The sequence below is a fragment of the Chrysochloris asiatica genome, unplaced genomic scaffold (assembly GCF_000296735.1).
Source record: "Chrysochloris asiatica unplaced genomic scaffold, ChrAsi1.0 scaffold00350, whole genome shotgun sequence".
Lineage (NCBI taxonomy): Eukaryota > Metazoa > Chordata > Mammalia > Afrosoricida > Chrysochloridae > Chrysochloris > Chrysochloris asiatica.
Window position 1 is genome coordinate 690582 of NW_006408868.1, and position 20281 is coordinate 710862.

Here is a 20281-nt window from a genome sequence, read left to right on the forward strand (position 1 = left end):
CAAGTTTCCAGAGGACCGGGAAGTGCCTCCAGGATGGAAGGGAAGGAACACAGCCTTTGCATGATGGTCCTGCACATGCCTGGCTCCTCCTCAGGCTAAAGTCTACAGCTCAATACCACTTCCTCAGAAAGGCCTTCCCTGAGTATCCTATTCATTTTTACCATAGCCCCCTAATTATTTCCCTCACAACATCAGAATTGTGAACCCATTTCTTCCTTTTCCTATTTAACATGTCTCCCCCAGCTATTTGAAGCTCCTGAATATGGTGGTCTGGCCCGTTACACTATGAGAAGTGGTTAAGATAGACTCCAAGCCAGACCACCCCTTACTGTGTGACCTTCAGCAAGTGACTCAAATTCTTTGTCTCAGTCCCCTTATCTGTGAAAAGGGGATGGTCCTAGTTCCCATCTCATAGGGCTGTGTACAGCTCCCAGGGGTAACTTGATATATATGCTGTATCCAGGGAGCATCCAGTAACACAAGTATTCCAAACGCTAAGCTCAACCACACAAAATCCTCACTACCATGAATATCTTCCTTTAAACAAGATCACGTCCTGAGGCTCCTCTAACAAAAGCCCCAAGGGACACACCTTCTAGGGGAGCCAGTAAGTTAACCTACTGGAGGGTTGTTGGCAACATTCCTCTGTTTTTCTCATCCAAGATGATTGATGTGGGTGCACCTTAGAGTAGGAACTGTGGAATGTGGTTAGGGATCAACTGAGGCCACAGAAACCCACCAAATCTGCTTAAGAAGAAAACTCAGTGTGTCCAGGCAGGCACTCCCCATCACTGGGATACACCTAGGAGCCTGGTTCTTCAGGACATGCCTCAGCACGCCACTGTTTACTGCTCTTGATTGATCATTACTGTGGTCTCTCACTATTCACCTTTACACAGAACATCAGCAACACACATGTTATTTCTAAGGTCCTTGTGTGACACTCAAACTAACTGCCTAGGAGTGGACTGATTCCTAATTAGTACAACAGATAACACTAAATATCACTCCGAAAGGCTCTCAGAGCTGATGTTAAAATGGTAGCCAGGGAGTTGCCTGAGGAGGGGCCAGAGTGGGTGGAAGACTTACTTTCTACCAGGCTGCCCCTTGTGTTACCTGAATTTCTTTTGCCATGACTTCATTTGCTTCTAAGCAATAAGCCAGGCCTTCACATGCAACGAAAGCTCAGCGGTCACCTTTGCCTTTCCCCTCCCCAGATCAGTTAGTGTAGGAGCTAATGTTGGTGTGCAAAGGTTCTGGAAAAAGAGCCTCAAACCACCCTTTGTCTTACTGGCAGAGGACTGAACCCCAAATAGTAAAGTTGGGGTTGGAGCTGGGCTTGCAGTAAAACCAGTGGGGCTTTCCTGGCCTGAGGAGTCTGTGAGGCCAAGCATGCTGGGAAGAACAAGATGACAGTGGCTCAGAGTAGCCCTCCCACCCACCCCACCCCGAACAAGAGTGTAGTTCTCTGGAAGATCAGTACTGGATAGGGTATCCAGCCCATGAAGTGGGTCCTTGGTACTCAGTCATCTGGACAAAAGGAGCTAGGAACAAAGGGTGATGTGGGAGGGGTGGGGAGTATGGCCTTTCTGTACAGTCAAAGGTTTTTAAAAGGCTGCCCTTCCGTCAGTGCACAACAGCCAGACAGTAGAGGGAGAAGGCAGGAGATGGAGGTGAGACACCCAGAGCAGAGGCACGACTCTGCAATCAGATGGGCCCCAGTGCCTGGTCAGCTTTCTCATCTTCTGAGACTCAGATTCCTCATCTACAGAATAGGGTGATGAGGGTGCCTGACCCAAAGAGTTGCCGTGAAGATTGAAAGACGTAAGGTGGCTGAAACTCTAGCCACATCAATCATTTTATCAGGGCCACAGTTACCATCTAAATAACATTAATCATTCATTTATAATCAGGAAAAAGAAGTTACAAAAAACTTAACCATTTTCCTGATAACAATAGCCCCAGACTCTGAATTCTTGCTGGTTTGAGTAGTGGGGGCTTTGAGATGCTGCCCCAGGTAAGCACCGACAAGAGGCCCGCTCTGAGAAGATGAAAGCTCGGAGTCTGAGCTTCATCAGGGACTTGCAGGTCATGGAAAGCCACCCAAGACCCAGCCTGCTCAAATTCCACTTGACTCCAATATGCCCTCCAACCTCTGCTCTGTCCAATCAAAATGAGCTGAGACGCCTTAGATCATTCTTTACTTACTTGTTCATCAGAACCTCCAGAAGCAAAATACTCCCCAGTTCTTGAAAAGGCAACAGTGGTGGCTGGTCCCTATTAAAGCAAGTAAAAAAAGAACAAATATCAAAAGTCACTCTAGATTTTGATAAAGAGTAAATGAGATGCTCTTAAATGAAAGAAAGCAGTAGGGTACAAGGCTGAGAGCCTCCTCCCACCCACAGTTTACTCCGGCACCCCTTGTGTAGGTGGGAGGGATGAGCCTGCTCTGGTTTCCCAGGAGCTGGAGGTCTGCACAACCATCTGAAGGGGATGCCAGGCCAGAGTGCTTAGAGTCACAGGGGTAGTGAACATGGTCAGGCGTGAGGCAGGGGATGAATCCATTCTAGAAAGATGCACAGAGCAAGAACTGACTGATTGACAATACTACAACTATCAACCACCTTCCCCTCCCAGACTTTTATTAGAACCTCTGAACTTCACTCCGGGTCCCTCTTCCAGCCCCAGACTGGACTCATGCCTTCTGGAACTAGCCCTCCCTAAGCAAAACCAGATAAAAGAGGTTTATCCCTAGATGAAGGCAGTACAGCATTGTCACGAAGGCCACCAAGGTTACCCCAGTACAAGGACAGGTGCCCTAGCAGTGGAGCTGAGGCTGATACTGTGAAGGAGAGTAACACTAGGAAGCACCTGCCATTCAATTCCAAAAAACACCAGCTCCATTTAGGGTAGAAAGGGGAACCTGAAAAAAGTTCAGCGATCCCAGGAAAGATGAGAGCTATCACTTGGACTTAGGCACTCTGAGCAGGAATGAACATGTCCACCCATACTTCTGGAATCCACCCATAGCTCCTCTCTGAGAGGTACCCATGATGGAGACGATGAAGTTGAAGAAAGTACAAGGCCAGCTACCACTGAGCACTTGGCCAGCTCAGAGCACCTTACCTGCACCTTAACACACTTTATCCTCACAGGAAGAGTCCTGGTGTGGGACTGTGGGTTAATGCGCTGGAATGCAAAGTGGGTTTGAATTGCAAGGTCCAGCAGTTCAAGCTCACCAAGTGCTCCTCAGAAACCCTATACAGAGTGGCACTTAACAACAACATCCTCAAAGGAGGGTGTGTGCATTTACCCGCCCTGAGGGTGACATAGCCAAGTAGGAGAGACAATGTTTGAAGGCTATAAGTATACTGCCAGTAAACAGTATACCAATTTCACCCCAACATCAGTAAGCACAAAATGCACATATTTCAAGCCACCATCTGTATAACTCTGGCTTGAGTATTACACTATATGGCATTAACTATATAGCACTTCTACATTAGTATAAAAAGAAAACTATTTTAATTTTGAGGAAAAGCAAAAAGGGAAGAGAGAAAAGGGAAGGAAACTAGTACATGAAGTGCCAATAAAGATGGCTCTTTGCCTGAACGGAGTTCACTGAATAATGTCGGGTTTCCAGGAAGTCACAGCAAGTAAGTGACCAAACAAATACCTGTGGGTCACTCCTTTCCTGTCAGCACTCAACCAATAGATGGCAAGTTGGGAACAAAATACTGGAGGCAGAGCAGTGGCAGCAGCCATAGCACCAGGAGAACCACAGAAGAATGTGGCCAGCGGGGAGTCAGGGCCAGAAACAGGTGCTGGAAGTCCTTCAAACAAGAGGGGCTTCAGTCCAAGGCTCAGGAACCTCCACACTAGGGAGGGGAGCAGGGAATCTGGAGAGACCAGGCCTCAGCCCTTCCCAATAGGGCCTCTTCACCAGTAGGGGTCCATGCAGCTCCCACACCCTCTGCTGCATTCCTGGAAAGAGCAGCCCACTAAACCCGCTGCAGTACTTCCCAGGGACACAAAAGAAGAGGACAGCTGTACCTAGGTGAAGCTGAGGGCCAGCGCCCATGTGGCTTCGAATGTAAATGTGACTCTTCACTGTGACATGCTTCAGGCTCCTTGATAATCATGGTCCTAACCACTCAGCGGGAGTCCTGGTGTGGCACTGTGGGTTAATGCGCCAGACTGCAAAGCCATATAAAATGCAAGGTCGGTGGTTCAAACTCACCAGCTGCTCCTCAAAACGGTATACAGGGTCACTATGGGTCAGAACCGACTCGACAGCACTATACAACAACAACCACTAAGCTCGGCCTCTAGAGGTCCAGACAGTCTAGTTCTACTCCCCCAGTGTCTTTCCTGTCCCCTTGCCAAGGCACCAGCCATAATGGATGGTTCACTGCTCCTCAAATGCCCTGAGCTACGAATGTTCTCCACTTTCTCTCTGTTCTTTCTGTAGCTCCATGTGTAGAGAGCTCTTAATTCAGTTTTTCCCCATCTTTTTCCATTTTAAATAAATTTATTTAAAGTCCCAAATATGCCTCTGATTACCACCTTAATAGACCCCACAAGTTTCTAATATGCAACATTTTCACTGTCATTAACTTCCAAACGTTTTGTAATTCCTACTGCAACTGCTCCTTAATCCGCTCATTATATAGGTGTACATTCTCAGGGGATCTCTCTTTATTACCATTAGTGATGAGACTGAAATTTTTCTCTGAAATTCCCTTTGTGCCATTAATCACTCTCTGATGCATTCAGGACAACAGCTCAGGGCAGGAACTTTGCCAAGTTGGTCCTTCCCGCCCACAGGTGAATTCCAAGGGCCTTGGCAGTGACTCCTGAATGTGACTGAGCAGTGGCTCCGTGATCTCAATCCTTGGCTGGGCTTCTGCAGTGTGTGTTCCATCTGGCTCTCAACAGCCAGTACCCACCTGAGTGCCATTTCCTCCAGACCAGGTCTAGGACAGGAATATCCACTGGGACCATGCTCCCTAACTCAGACACAGTCTTTTTTTGTTTTTTAAGTTTGATTGTGAACTGAGTGATAGTTTACATGGGAGAACATCGGCTTTACATCATCGTTTCATTGCAGTGATTACAATGCCCTCCGTGTATCATCATTCAACAGTATTTGCTTCCATTCCCTTTGTTTTCTTTTTGGGGGCGGGGAAGGGTATACACTCAGGAACATATAATAATTTAAACAACCAAAGGGCACATTCTACAAGCCTGCCTCCTGGCCGCCAGCACCCAGTTCCTCTCTTTCCATGAGTCCAGAGTCCTCAGCTGCTCCCTCTCTATAGATCCTCATCTCTGCTTCCATCTCTGGTGCTCAGACACAGTCTTTTGTGAGATGCTCTTGCTTCATTAATCCTGAGCACTGAATGTACTCCAGCCCCCCACTCCACCTGCTCTCCTGACCAGCCATACTTGCCCCTTGAGCTTGGCTGGACCCACACCCAGTCATTCCAGTATACACTGCCTCTCTCTGACCACCGCTTTCTTCACTCACACAGCAAAGCATGGCTGCAAAAAGTAAAACATAGGAGCTAAGGGTGGTTTGATCCCACCAACTTCCAGCCACACTCACTTGGCCAATTCTAGTTCTTTTCTACACCTCTCTGCTCTGCTCACACTCTCCCCTGACGCAGTGAGGCCCCTACACAACTAAAATGTGATCACTGTTCCAACAGCCACAATGGCAAAGGCCCAACCAGGCACCTCCCACCCCACTGTCACTTCCCAAGGGTTTTGAAATGTTCTTTTGTTGGCTCGCAGATGCACAGCCTGCCAGTGAACAAGCAGGACTGCCATACCACATGTTCTCTGAGTCAGGGAGAAAGAGGAGTAGACACAAATGACACTCCGTCAAGCAGATCTGGAGACCTAGGAGGCTGAGAGGCCTTGGTATGGACACTCTGACCTGTGAGCCCAGGTTCAGGCAAAGAAACCACAGTCCAGTTTACGAAACTGCTTCTTTCTCAGGTCCCTGCTGAGGAGGACCCTATGCTCTGCTACTGTCTGCAGGGTGCCCAGCAATCGTGGCCTGGGGGCTGGAGTTTTGTTGAGTGCTGACCCGATGGACAAAGGAGAAGCCTTTGTACAGGAGCTGCTGCCCAGGAAAAGCCAGGCTCTCGCCCCACCTTGGCAGAGGACACTCACTCTAGCCCTCAATCCCACATTGCTGGCAGGAGCCAACAGGACAAGATAACTTCTAGGTGACATTAGGGTGAACTGAAGAGCTGTCCTCCCCCTTCATACCCTTTCATTTCTCCCAGGAGGTGTCTAATCATTCAAGGTAGACATGATGTTCCTGAGCATCAAAGTCTTCTTCCAAAATGAAGTAAGTGGACAAAAGCTGAAGTACACACAACCAGCAAAGAGGAGAGACATATTCTGAGAACATCTTTCTGCCCAAATTGCCTTCCTCCTGCCCTGCTGTCCTACTCCTACCCACTTTACTGAGAGCACCCATTGTTTCCACTTCCCCAGCCTTGGGCTTGGGCCCAGCATGCGTCAGTGCTCAGTAAACCCCTGTGGGCCCCGTCCTCTAAGCCCATGATCTCTCACTGAGTCTCTGTGCACACTCCCTATGCAGGCTCTGGGTCTGTGGTGATGGCTGCCTACTGCACTGTGGACCAACGAGGGTGTGTGGGACCATGTGCCCATCTATCCCTGTGCCACTAAGCCACTCTGCGGTGCCATGTACACCAACTGCACAACCATTAACACCAGACCTACCTCCCCACCCACGTTCCACCCACTGTGCTCTCCCAAATAGCTCAAGAGGACTTAAACCAAAGATGCGTGGCTCGAGAGCATGTTTCAGAAAAACACAGAAAACAAATTTGTATTTCTAGTCCATTGCCCCCACGCTTGCCACGGAGACTGTGAGGACCTCACTCGGGGTGCAAGGCTTCAAACAACAGCTGCAGTCAGTGGGAAGGCTCTTCCCTCTCCCAGCTGGTCTCTATTCAGTGAAGTGAGAGGGTGAGGTGGGGGGAAAGGCTCCTCTGCAGTTCTGACACCCCAAAGTCTATTAAACCAAGTAAGAAGCAGGGACTCCCTTCTTTCTGTGTAACTGTTGGGGCATGGCTGATGCCTTGAGCGAGACTTTCCAGAACCTCAGAAGGGTGCTGGTACCTCCAGCCACTCAGCCAGCCCCAAGCCTGTCACGTAGCCAGGCCCCAGAGAAGATGATGGTAGATCAGGGATAATGAAGGAGTATCGCAAACAGGCTGTGGCAAAGCCGCAAATTGTGTTAATAACCCTCGAGCCTGTGATGAGGGACAGCAGATGGAACAAGAATGTCTGGGCCAGGGGAGTCACCTCAGTACCCCACCAAACGGGAGTCTGAAAGGAAAGCCAAAGCAAGGGAGTGTTCGAGGCGATCAACCCTGAGCAAAATAAAAAGCTAGACAACTCCCCATGAGACTGCCTGGGTCGGGGGGAGACAGGAAACAGGTGGTCCTCCCACCCCATCAATGGGGCGGCTAAGTCACCAGAGACAGTCTCACCATGGACTTATTTTCCTAATGAACACTGAATGTCCACCCACTCGGTACTAGGGCCTCGCCCATAAAACGGAACTTCTAATGGCCTTGTGATGAGTTCCCAGCTAAAATAGCATTGGATAACTTTCCAAGAGCTGTGAAGATTTACTATGGACCTACAGTCTAATGCTGGTGTGGCGCTGTGGGTAACTGCGCCAGACTGCAATGTGGTTTGAACGGCAAGGTCGGCGGTTCAAGCTCACCAGCTGCTCCTCAGAAACCCTATACAGGGTCACTATGGGTTGGAATCAACTCGACGACACTTAACAACAACAACAACAGTCTAATGCTCAGCAATTAAGACATGCTCTGTCTCCCTATGAGACAGGCACAGAGATGTCAATCTCACAAATAAGAAAAGAGGTTCAGCAAAGTCTAGGTTATGCCCAATGTTGGCCAGTCCCTGCAAAGCTGGGAATGGGCTGATCTCACTGGCCCCTCCCCTTCCTTTCCTATCTGTAGCCTCTGGAGCTCGTGCTGAAGCAGCGCCACAAGATGGCGGCTACCGTGGGTTCTCAAAGCCAGAAGCAGGCAGGTACCAGTTGTTTCCTTCTGGGTATACTGGGTCTTTCTGCAGAAACCTGGGCATCATCATCCATCGAACACCTCATATGCACCTCGGCACTCAATCTCAACTGAAGAGGTTCAGGTGATGGGCCCAGGGCAGACTCTTTGCCAGTCCAGTGACTCCAGTGGTGAAGGCTGAAAAGGAGCCCTGCACCATACCCAGAAGGGCAGTTTCTCCCTTACCTATCCATTCTTTGCCTAGGATGGGCAGCCTTGGGTGAGGAGTAGAGGGGCACGCAACCTCTTGACCTCAGTAGGCGCTTTCTCCTGTCCTGGCAAAGGTGAGGTGTGTCAGTATCTGCTGTCACCATCTGCCTCCTCTACTGCTGAGTTCACTCAAGGTCAAAGCAATTGAGAGGTTAGGGACCCACACAAGTAAACCAGCAAGAGTGCCCGGCTCTCTGTCCACCACCCAAATCACTCAGCCACATTCACCCTATGGTAGCCTCTGAAGAGTTCATCGGCCCCAGTACAGCCAAGGAGCTCTAGTCCTGGGTACAGCATGCGTGGTATCCAGGAACATGAACCCCTCACAGTTCCCAGCCACACCCATAAAGAGCCCCAAAGCCAGAATGGCGGAAAAGACCTGCAGAATTCTTCAGGTGACTTCAAGAAACTTGTAAACAATGCCTAACCCCATGCTTAACAAATGAATCTGCCCAAATACCTTCAAGTAGATTTACAAAAAGTGTGGCCAATCTCACACCAGAGAATTACACTAGGTCAGATTCCTGGGCTAAAAGGGGGCCCTCACACCCTGAGGTCAACACATAGGTCCAGCCCAGGAACCGAAGGGCTGCAGAGGGTAATCCTGAAGTTAGCCTGACACAGGGCAAGCTCCTCCATTCTGGTGCCCCTATGACCTTAGGAAACAATGAAAGGTACATCAGGGAGACTTCCAGCCTCAATCCAAACAAGAGAGTGGCAGCCCCACAGTCTGTTCCCCTTGGGCCTTCTACCCACTACCCCCAGAGCGGTGCCTCTGCATGCAGTGGGCTTGCACAGGCCACCTGCACAGTAGGACAAGGAGGCATAGACCCAGCACCTAGCACCCCTCCTCCTTCCTCACCCCAGCAGCAGCTGCTTTCTGGGACAGGCTTCTCTGTTGGCCTCCACACCCCAACCTGCTTATCACAGAGTACAAATGGAAGCCTGAGGGAGCTGTTGCTCCATGGCAAAAGAGCTCAGCTGTCCACTCTCCACAGGCGTTCTACCTGGGGCTGCCATGAGGCGGTCCTCCAAGTCCAAGGCAAAGTTTCCTGGGTTCTGTCCATGAGGCCAAAATACTAGTGTCTACAAGGTGAGTCAACACCCACACAGACCAGGGATTTGAAAACAGGAGTGAACTCATAACTCAACTGATAAAAGTTATGTTAAGTGCCATCGAGTTGGTTCTGCTTCATAGCGACTGATTCATAGCTAGTGAGTTTGAACTGCTGACCCTGAGGTTCAGACTGACCTAGCAGTTGCATGCTTATCCTAGAGAGCCACACTGAGTATGGTGGAAATGACTGAGACTTGAGAACTTGTCTGAGCTCTGTCAGCCTAAGTCGTATGGGGCCCTGCAAGTCCAGATGTCTCTCACTGGGCCTGGTGACTTCAAACCTGCCCTCCTTATCCATGGGGTAGGATCCCTTGACATGCAGGACCCAATCTGAAGTCCTGGGGCTGCCCAGCCACACAATTCAGGAAGAGGCTGATGGCAGCTATGCTCCAAAAGGCACACAGACACCAAGCCTCCATTACATCATCATCTCCCAAAGCAGAATGCTAAGCCAGCAAAGAGTATAGCTGTGCATCACCCCAGACTCTGCGAGCACTAGCCACCTGCATCTAGGTGCATCAGGTGATGCTCCCACCCACTGTGAGCCTCACTCCTAGCCATGATATCAGCCCTCCAGTCAGGCCCTCTCCCTAGGACTCAGCAGAGAGCAACACGTGCCCCCAAAGGGTCAAGGGAATCTCAAAGAGCTTCTTCTTATAGATGAGGCAACAGGTCAACATTGTCTCTCAAAAGGAGCTCTCATGAGTTCCTAAGGTCTTTAAACACACTGGGTCCTGTGTGGCCACCACCAGCAGGGATTTCTCTCTCTTCTTAGGCAGAGTACAGCAGCCCCTGCTCTTGTCCATGGACCTCCACAAGCACCAAGCATTTAGCCCAGATGGCAGGGTGACCAAATTAAGGCTGCTTGACTGCACTATCCATCCTTAGGAAGCCAATATTGGCTGACTGAATTTCCCCAGCCCAGGGGAGAGCCAGGCCCAACAAAGGAGCCACAGAAAATCCTGGCAAACCTCAGTCCTAGCGCTGCCAGCTTGGGGCCACAGAGGGTGAGTTGGGCTTTGTTTGGGGTAAATAAGGCTCTCAGCCAGCCCTCCCTCACACACCCACACACTTGTACCCCAACACCAGCCCCTAGCTCACACTTCTCCTTCATGACCATGCTTCCACGTCCCAGATAAGCCCCAAAGAAAAAGTCTTCTCCATGCGGCAACTCCACTCTGCAGAGGAGCAAGGAAAACAGGCCAGGTCAAGCCAAACTGGGCACCTCACCACTGGGACAGCTGTGGGAACCAACACGGAGCTGACCAGCAGTCTGTGTGCAGGCGGAGGGTAAGGAAAGAATACGTGCTCTCTGGAAAGAGACGGGCTATAGCACATGCAGGATGAGGCAGAGTCAGAGTGGGCCCGACTGGCTGCCCTCCATCCTGAATTGTCTGCAGAGCCCTGAGCAAGCCCGAGCTGGGCAGCATGGCTGGCCAAGCCCAGGGACTCCATGTCTGGTACCAGCACTCCCCTGCAGTAGGGCTAGTGTCATGTGTATCCCAGGAGGGAGCGCCCCTAAAACTGTGGCAAACCATTGCAGAGCAGCATGATCAGATTCAACAGGAACTTTGGAAGTGGGGGTGAAAAAAACATGAGCCTTGCAAGCCGGTTCCAGTCCTCATTTGAACTGCGCTCTGGACGGCAGAAGCGGGGCGAGCCTCTTTGCCACAACCCCAAACTCCTTGTAAGACTCAGCCTGCCTCTCCCAGTCTCCTCACTTGTCTCAGGCTTTCCCTTCAGTTCTATCCACCTTCCCAGGGCATTACCCAGTGCCCAGCATAATGAGGTGGGGAGTGCAGCGAGGGGGACAAACCGATGGCAAAACTCACAGAGATGAGCTCTCTGCTCTATTTTCTCCTTTCCTCTAGGCACTGAAACTGAGGTAACCAGCAATTCCACTTCATGGCCTCAACACCCCAAACTCCATGTTCCAACTCAGGAGTGTCCTTTATGTGCTTGATGCAGCGCTAGGGCACAGCTATGGAAATCTTAGGGAGCACAGGGCAAGAGGGAGGTGGCTGTTTAAAGAATCTCTATAAAAAAGGAAAAATTGCTGGGGAGTCACTGAGAGGTATCTGTCTACACCTCATTTTTGTGTATTGATTTTTTTCTTTGGAGGGTGGGGCAGGGAGAAGTAGGAGGATTCATGTGATTTTCAAAAGCCCTCCTGGTAATAAAATCCAAACCACCTTATGTTGTTGTTATGTGCCGTGGAGTCGGTTCTGACTCATAGCAATCGTATACAGGGTTTCCGAGGCTGTAAATCTTTATGGGAGCAGAAAGTCTCATCTTTCTCCCGTGGAACAGCTGGTAGTTTTGAACTGCTGACTTTGCAGTTCCCAGCCCGATTCGTAACCACTACGCTACCAGAGTTCCTTAAACCACGTTATTTGTGCATCTAAATCACTGGCCGACTAACAAAGTCAGCTCCCCAGATGGGGATTACAGGCTCATGACAGTAATAGCTGTACCCCTCCCCCCTCTAGCCCATCCATTCATCACATCTGGCTGTGCCAGTCCCCCTGGTATGAACAGGTCCTCACATCAGGCAAGTCTCTGACAGGGAATACCAGGAGTCCCTACAAGGCTGAGCGTAGCAAGTGGCCTCCAGACCCCAAGGCAGCAGTAAAAGAGGTCTTCTTCACCCTTAGCTGTGGCCAGATGGTCCCCATGTGCCCTCAGACAGCAAGGAGATCCAGACAACAGTTTAGAGAGCCCCGATGTAGGCACCCCACACCTGGCTACCCCACCCAGGATACCTGAGCATACCCAGGCTTAACTGTGCCCCACTCTCCATCCTGCCTGCCTCCTGCTCATAGATAGGGAAGGGGATGAATTCAGATCTCTGGGCTCCATGTTCTCTACTTGCATTGGGGGTGATGACAGTGTCCCACCAGGGAACATAACTGATGACCATTCTGCTTAGCCATACTTCCTGAGGGTAGGTATGGGAAAGGCCCTTGCCCAGGCCAGCTGCTGGAAGAGCCCCAAGTAGCCCAGCTCAAGCTCCCAGGAGCCTGTGCAGCCTAACCAGTGACCATCTAGAGTAGCCAAGGCCCCAGGTGCTTTGACGACAGCCACTCAGAGAGAGGTCTTTGCTCCCCTGATTCCACTCCAGGAATTCTCCAAACAAAGGCCATGCAGAAGATTCCACTCCTTCACACCGGCCTCTGCCAAAAACTCGTCACTGTCTTTGTCCCTAAAGGCGCAGATGTCTGTCCTAGGATTCCTGAGACCATTAGAGGACCGATCCACTCACACTTGTCTGGGAGGAAGCTGGCCGACCATATTCAGACACTGCCCCACCTACATCCCATCTCAGCAGCACCACTACCAGGCTCTGTACTTCTGCCTAAAGCCACAGGGAGAGTTCTCCCTGTAAGCCCATTTGTGCATCTTGCTCCAATGCCCAGGCTGTGAAGGTCCCACAGCAGCTGTCTCCATGAGCTCCAGGGAAGGTCACCTCAGGTGAACAGGGCTCGAGGAGGCACCTCCGCCCCACTCCACACGGGTCAATGCCCGGCTGACACCCCTCACCTGATGCCCATGAAGTGTGTAGAGCAGCCGGCCCTCCATCAGGTCCAGGATCTTCAGAGTGGAGTCGCTGGAGGCCGTGACCAGGTAGTTTCCCGAGGGGTGGAAGGAGAGGGCATTCACTGCTGCACTGTGCACTGGGTGGGGAAGGACAGCTGTCAGGGGCCAGTGGAAAGCCGGGAACCCAGCTGGTGGGAAGTCAGGCTAGGAGAGGCTGGGCCAGGTGGTCTTTGTTCAAAGGAGCCGGAAGAGCCCCACACGGATTTCCAAGGAGAACAGCATGATCAGAAAAGACAGGAGACGATTCCTCCATACCTAAAGGCAGGCAGAGGGGATGGAAGACAGGCAGAGGGGATGGAGGGCAAGCAAAGTGGATGGAGGGCAGGCAGAGGGGATGGAGGGCAGGCAGAGAGGACAGAGACACAAGGCTATGGAAAGCAAGGAGTTCCTCTAGCCTCTCCCATACTCTGAGCAGTCAAGCTGGAGCAGAAAGAATACTCAAATGCAGCATTTAATCTGTCTTACAAACTGTGACTTTAGGGAAATCAAATATAACATAAAAAAGTAGTTGCTATCTGTCCAGTTTAACTCAAAGTGATCCCATGTGAGTCAGAATAAGCTGCACTCTTATTTTCAATTTTTCAGAAGTAGCTCATTGGGCTGTTCTTCTGTGGTGCCTCTAGGTGGACTTGAACCATCAACATTCAGTTAGCAGTGAAGCACTTAACCATTTAACTTCAAATGAAACATGCTATTGTTGTTGTTAGGTGCCCCTGAGTAAATTCCAACTCACATAGAATGGAGGAAGACTGCCCCATAAGGATTCCTAGGCTGCAATGTTTACAGAAGCAGGGCATCAGGTCTTTCCTCTCCCCAACAGAGATGCTGAGAGAGTCAACCCAACAAGTGCAATAAACTACTAGCAACCAAGCACTTACCCACTGCGCCAACAGGGACCCTTAGATGTAACATGTTGTTGTGTGCCATCAAGTGGATTCTGACTCAATGGCCCCAGGTGACAGAGTACAGCCATCTGTTAGGGTTTTCTAGGCTGTCATGGTAACAGCAGCAGACCTGCTGGGTTGGTTACCAGCCAAGCAAGCACTTAACTACTGTGCTACCAGAGCTCCTTAAATGTAACATACCCATTACCATCAAGTCCATTTCTGCCCTGCCTCATCGGGTTCCCAAGGCTACAAATCTTTACAGGAGCAGACTGCCACATCTTTCTCCTGCTAAGCAGCTGGTGGGTTCAAACTGATAACCTCTGGCTTAGCAGCCAAGCACTTAACCATGATACTAGTGCCCTCCAGGAGATGGTGTGTAAGGGGCAGTTGAGTAAATGATAAGACATGCTCAAGAACCAGTCAGTCCTGGGTTCAAACTCCACATTCCCACCTTGTGACCCTGAGCAAGCACATTGACCACACAGTGCTTCAATTTCTCCAGCTGCACCACGGCACCTACATCTTAGGAGTTTAAGCCTGTGAGGCCTTTGCACAGTGAGCCCTCAAGACCTGGGAGTCAGCATGCATGTTCCTCTCCTCTGCCGCTAGTATCCCATCCAACTCAACAGATTCATCCAGTTCACGACTCTCTTCTCACTGTCACCACCACCCTAGTCCCAGCCCTCACTCTCCAAGATCTGGACACTCTGGCCCTGTAAGCTTAAAGCTGTGGAGTCTTTCTATCCCTCATTCTTCCGGGTGCTAGGCAACTCTTGCTCTCTTCGTTCCCCGAACTTAAAGCTCACCTAAAGTCACCTCCTCCAGGAAGCCTCCCTTGGTCTTCATTTGTCCTCCTGTAGCACCATGAGCCAAACAACCATGCACTCTCCAGAGCACTGGTTTTACACATGTGGCTTTGATTTACATCTGGGTCCCCCATGACACCACAAGTTCATCAGGCAGGGGCCATGCTGGGTGCCCAGCGGGCTCAATGGGACTCAGAAAATGGTTGGGAAATGGGTGCTTAGGCTGGGTATCCAGCAGCCACGCTAGTCACACAGCCCTCCCCTGAGGCCAAGGACAAGTTCTAGGTGGAGTTAGTGGAGCTGAGGCTCTGGGGCAGCCCCAGACAGAGCAACTCACAGCTAATCTGCATCACAGCCTGTCAGCTGCAAAGGAAACCCAGGGGCCTTCCTGCTCATGACAATAGACCAGGAGAGGGAGCCCAATGGGACTAAGATGGTCATGACCCTGCCGCAGCTGACACACACAGAAAAGAGAATCTAAAAGTACCCCTTGTCCTGGCACTGCGAGCTGCAGGAACCACTGCAGGTCTTGGAGTCACCTTAGCCACCAAGCACAGTTCTCAACAGAGCCCACAGGGATGCACAGAACTCTTCCACTGGCAGTCTTGCTGAGGCACTGTGCTGAGGACTGTGGATGTGACGGCAGCGCCTGACGTAACCTGATACTTATATTTGAACGCTCTCCAAGCACCAGGCACTCTGGGAAGCAGCATGGAGAAGGGCTGACAGGGTCTCAGCAGCCAGCTCCTGGGGCCAAGGAGAGTCCCCACATCCCACACTCACTGCACTCGAGCCACAGAGGGGATCAGGACCCAGCAGTCACCAGTGTTTACCTCCACTGGGGGCATGCCAAGCAGGGGCACAAAGCCACAGCACAGCAAAGATGGAACAGGCGCCAGGGATGGGAGCAGAGTATTAGAAATGCAGAGCATGGCTTGCACTCCTCGTGTGCACACAAGCAGAGAGGAATCCAAAGGGAAAACCCTGGCTAAGGGGGTCTGGCACAGCACTCTTCATTTCTACAATGCGAATTTCCAGAACACTTAGTAAAAAACCACGAGAGGGCAGCCACAGATGATTATACAACTGAATGACTAATAAAAGTGAGCCCTTCCCCCACTTAAGAGTGTGTCATGCTTCGAGAGGCAAGAGACTTAGTCTAGCTGGCCTGGCTTTGCAGGCTCACACCTCTAGTGAGCTGGAAGGTTCCTGAGCACCAGAGACAAGGTGCCCAAAGAGGAAGCACCCATCAGGGGCAGGCCACACCATAAATGGCTCAGCTTATTTGTCCCAGGACCAGGGTGGCTCCTGTGATGCACAGCTGGCATTACTAGTGGCACAGTGGCTTTGGGTCTCCAAAGGACTTTGGGGTCACACAATGACAGGAATAAGGGCCACCCAAAATATCCCTCTTTCCAAATGCATGTCCATGCCCACTTTAGGAATGGGTAGGAAATAGCCAATGAGGCTCAGGCACTGCTGTCACGTGAGCCCTTTCCAGCACAAAGCTCCAAGGGAAGTCCCTGGAGATCACCTTTTAGCCAAACAAGCCTATAAAGTGAGCAATAACACCTAGGAGGTACATACGCCTTACAATAATCAACCTTATGAAACTAAAAGGGCAGTATTTACCTGAGAAACAAAGAAGGCAAAATGGGGCAGAAAAGATGGATGAATGGAAACAGGGTAACCCAAGAAAATGCAGTATACTAAGGGGATTGCAACGAACATCACAAAACAATGTTTACAAACTGTTGGATAAGAAACAAATTTGCTCTGCAAACTTTCACCCAAACCACACATACATACAAAACTCTACGGAAAGGAAGCAGATCTTACATACTACATCCACCCGCTGCCACTAGAGTCAATTCTAACTCACCCTATAAGGCAGAGCAGAATTGTTCCATAGGATTTCCAAGGCTGTAAATCTTTAAGGAAGCAGACAGCCTTACCTTTCTCCCTCAGAGCACCTAGTGGGTTTAAACAGCCGACCTTCCGATTAGCAGCCTAATGCCTAACCCACTGAACCACCAGGGGGCCTTGCACAGCTGCCTTAAAACCCACTGTCATTCTATGAGGAGTGGGGTGAGAGTACAGGGGTGCACTAAGGACCCGAGTTCTGACTCAAGCTTCTGGAGAGAGAGCCAGGACAGACTGTGGACAGGCAGCGAAGGAGACAACCTCTCCCAGGAAGCTGAGAAAATGGCGGGAGTCATCACAGAATAAGAAAGCAGTGTGGGAGGCCCTGGGCTGGCAACCAAAATTCCCAGCTTCCCAGCTGCATGTCCATTGCCCACCCTAGGGAGAAGGGGAGGGAGCTCTGCCTGGCTGAATGCTGACCTGTGTCCTGCAGCAGCAGCAAGCATATTATAGTTCCGGGGCGGGGGCTGCTGCTCAGATGTCTGAACAGTCCTAATGTGGGCTTGGAGCATATGGAGCTTCACCCACTTCCTCAGAGCTCCACCAGCACCGCCAGCTCCTGGTGGAATTGGGAAATCAGAACTGCTTCCTGCAGGGACGGGTCAGAGCCAAGAAACTCAGCATCTATGAGCAAATGGCACCAGAAAAGCATCTACTCCAACTACTCCAACCTCAGACTGGACGGGCCTTCCTCGATGCAGGCAGACAGAGGCTTGTAGCCACACACAGCAGTTATCAGGACGCTGAGAGTTCCTGGTGCTCATCCAAGGATGACACAGATGTCACTTGTCCTTAAAAATTTCTCCTGGGTGCCCTACAGAGTAGGACAGCAAACTGCTCAGGTGTCTGCTGCTGAAGAGCTGGGAGTCCTTCATGGAGAAATGGCCTCTAAACAAACCCTATTGTACCTGCCCAGTGAGGGTAATAGTTGCTAACTCAACAGGGGAGTCTTGCAGGCAGAGGACTTCAGCCACAGAGCTCTCCAGTGGTGCACCTAGACCTGACTGACCTGCCAGGTCCTTCCATCAGCAAAGGGGGTGACGGTGTGTGCCCTCCCACCCCCACCATGAGCTCAGATCAACCCAGTTCTCCTGAGCTTAGAGGCTGTGGGGTTTGTTTGACAATAGCTGTCTTGTGCCATGCATGGGGCAGGGAAGTATGAGGGACACAGCTGTGTTTACAGGGTGCTCTCAGCTCCTCCAAGTCTCAATCTAGACTAGAAATGAGATCCTGAAGCTCGCTGAGTAGCTCCATCTATCACAAGAAGAAAACACAGCAGCAGATTGACCCTCTCAGCAGAGTTGTCAACCACATGTACCTGAGGCCCACTCACGTCTTGGCTTTGGTGATCATCCACCTATCTCTGACCTCCTCAGCACTGCCAGCCACTGAGTGCCTGCCCTCACCAATGACCAAGCCTGCTCCCATGAGAACCCCAGGGACCTCTGAGCAGCACCCACTTCTCTCCTCAGTGGTTCTGCATCTTCTCACCCTCCTGACCACATACTTCATGAGACCCCACTTTTCTTCATTCCCCTATCTCTGTTCTTCCCAGCCTCCTGCTGCTATGAGATGGGGCCCATAACTCACACTCTGGCTGCTTTATGGACCTTTTTCCATTTTTTTCAGTGGTCCCTCAGTTTTAGGGGCCTCCATCCTGTTCTCACATACCAGATCCCTAGGACCAGTTGGGTTCAGTGCCAGCATCTGATTCTATTCAATTTCCCCTACCCACGCCTCTCCCCTACTCTCATGCCCAGTCCTCACTTAGATACCAGGCACAGACGGCCAGTCCCATGCTGTCCTCTCCAATGACCCTCATCTCTTGGCTCCTTGAGTCCCAACTCTGCCAGAACCCCACCAGGCCAGAGCAAGGCATTCAAGTCCCTGATCAATGGGTCCCAGATGCTGGGCCCTGCTCACACCAGGTCCAGGACCCAAACCGAGTTAGGCCTGGACCCTCCCAAGGCCACCAGAGGCCCTCTTCTCGAAACGTCACAAGTCAAGACTCAAGAATGTACTGCCCTTCTCTGTACTATAATTCCTATGTGGATTCTCTACCAGATCCACTCAGACCTCATGAAAAACAGTTATCATACCTTCTACAGAGCACAGGATCTGTGCTTGTCTCTTTCCCTGTCCCTCGCTCCAGGTCAGAGTCCCACTTCAGCCCACACTCACCTACACCTACCCCAACCCCCAATCCTTAATCCGGGCGTGGCCCAGAGCAAAAGAAAGGCCTCTAAGCCTGCAGGAGGGAAGGGGAAAAACATATTCTTCAAATGGAAGGCAGAGCCCAGCTGCAGTCCTGTCAGAAGTCTCTGAAAGGAAGTCTCAGCGACAAACCCCAGGGCCCCCGTTGGGTTGAGAATGGAGCCAGTTCTTGTGGTTAGCTCCTGCCACCTGGTGGTAATGTTTAGTACTGCAAACCTTGACCAGGCAGGCTGGCTTCCCCAGGAAGCCAAACTGTGTCATACACACCAAGACAGAGAGTCTCAGCATCATCAATGTTACCATCATCACTAACACCGTACCTGGTTTTTGTCTGTGCAGGCACTCGATTCTTCACATGAGCCAACTCATCCATCTGCCCCATGCTACCCTATGAGACAGGTCCTATCATTGTCTCAGGAACCCAGAGGAGTCAAATGACCTGCCCCAGATCACATGGCTAGAAATGCCAGAGCTGGCTGCAGAGCCCACCCTCCATCACATGCTCTTCAAGTCTGCCTCTTCTCCGTCTTCTCAGGAGGCCTGCTCACCTAGGCTACCTCAAGAAAGAGCCAGCCTCTCCTATTGCCAGTCAAGCATTTAAGAAATCAGCCAGGAAAGGGACTATGGGATTTGGAGGGCCCCACATCTTTGTACAGCCATGTCCTTCCCATTTTCAGGTTTGAATTTTGAAAGTGAGTCCACAGACTTATAAATGGAGACTCAAGCCAACAACCACAGTTCACAGCTCTAACTCTTCTGCCTCTTCCCTGGTCTCAGCCCTGAGCCACTGTCTGCCCACCCATGTTCCCTACTGAATGACTCCTGATTCCTCCTGTGGGCCCCCCATCACCTTCCAACCTCCAGCCCAACTCTAGCACTGGGGGCCTCAACGCCCTGCCCAGCCATACTCACTCAGACCAGTTCCATACCCTGCAACACATTCAGCTACTTTATACTCCCATTAACCCATCCCCAAACCCGGAGCCTGACACGAGCCCACACCCGCTGCCCTGCCTTTCAAAGGCTACAAATGAATTAAGGGCAGAGCCCAGGATCTGGTTCCAAAACCTGGCCTCTAGTTAGGTCTATGCCCACCAGTGGTTCATGGGTCCACATATGCAGAGGATGGCAAGGGACCAGAAGTGGCCAAGGGCCTACCAATGCTCATCTCTACTGTCAGTTGCCCACTTCTCCAGAGATCACACTGGGGGGTAGGCAATCCATGAGAATTCAGACAGAACCTCAAGAGCCCTGGTCAGATATTCTCCGAAGCTCCTCACCTAACCCTGCAGCATGCAGAAGGTTCTGCCACCTTGTAGGTGGGCACTGAAGGGCCTGTCAAAAGCCAGGCCGCACTACTCTATCTCATGACCAAGGCTCAAAGGCAAGACA

At 51.1% G+C, this 20281-nt stretch overlaps 1 protein-coding gene across 2 annotated transcripts in view; it reads right to left on the reverse strand.

The window, feature by feature from the left end:
* Window positions 1–20281, reverse strand: part of POC1A (POC1 centriolar protein A) — a 116123-nt gene that overhangs the window by 92224 nt on the left and 3618 nt on the right. For both annotated transcript variants that reach the window (XM_006876017.1, XM_006876018.1), the window contains exons 6-7: window positions 13003–13136; window positions 2209–2277 (exon numbers count right to left, since the gene is read on the reverse strand). In XM_006876017.1, coding sequence (XP_006876079.1) covers window positions 2209–2277; window positions 13003–13136 — 203 coding nt within the window. The remainder of the gene's footprint in view (window positions 1–2208; window positions 2278–13002; window positions 13137–20281) is intronic.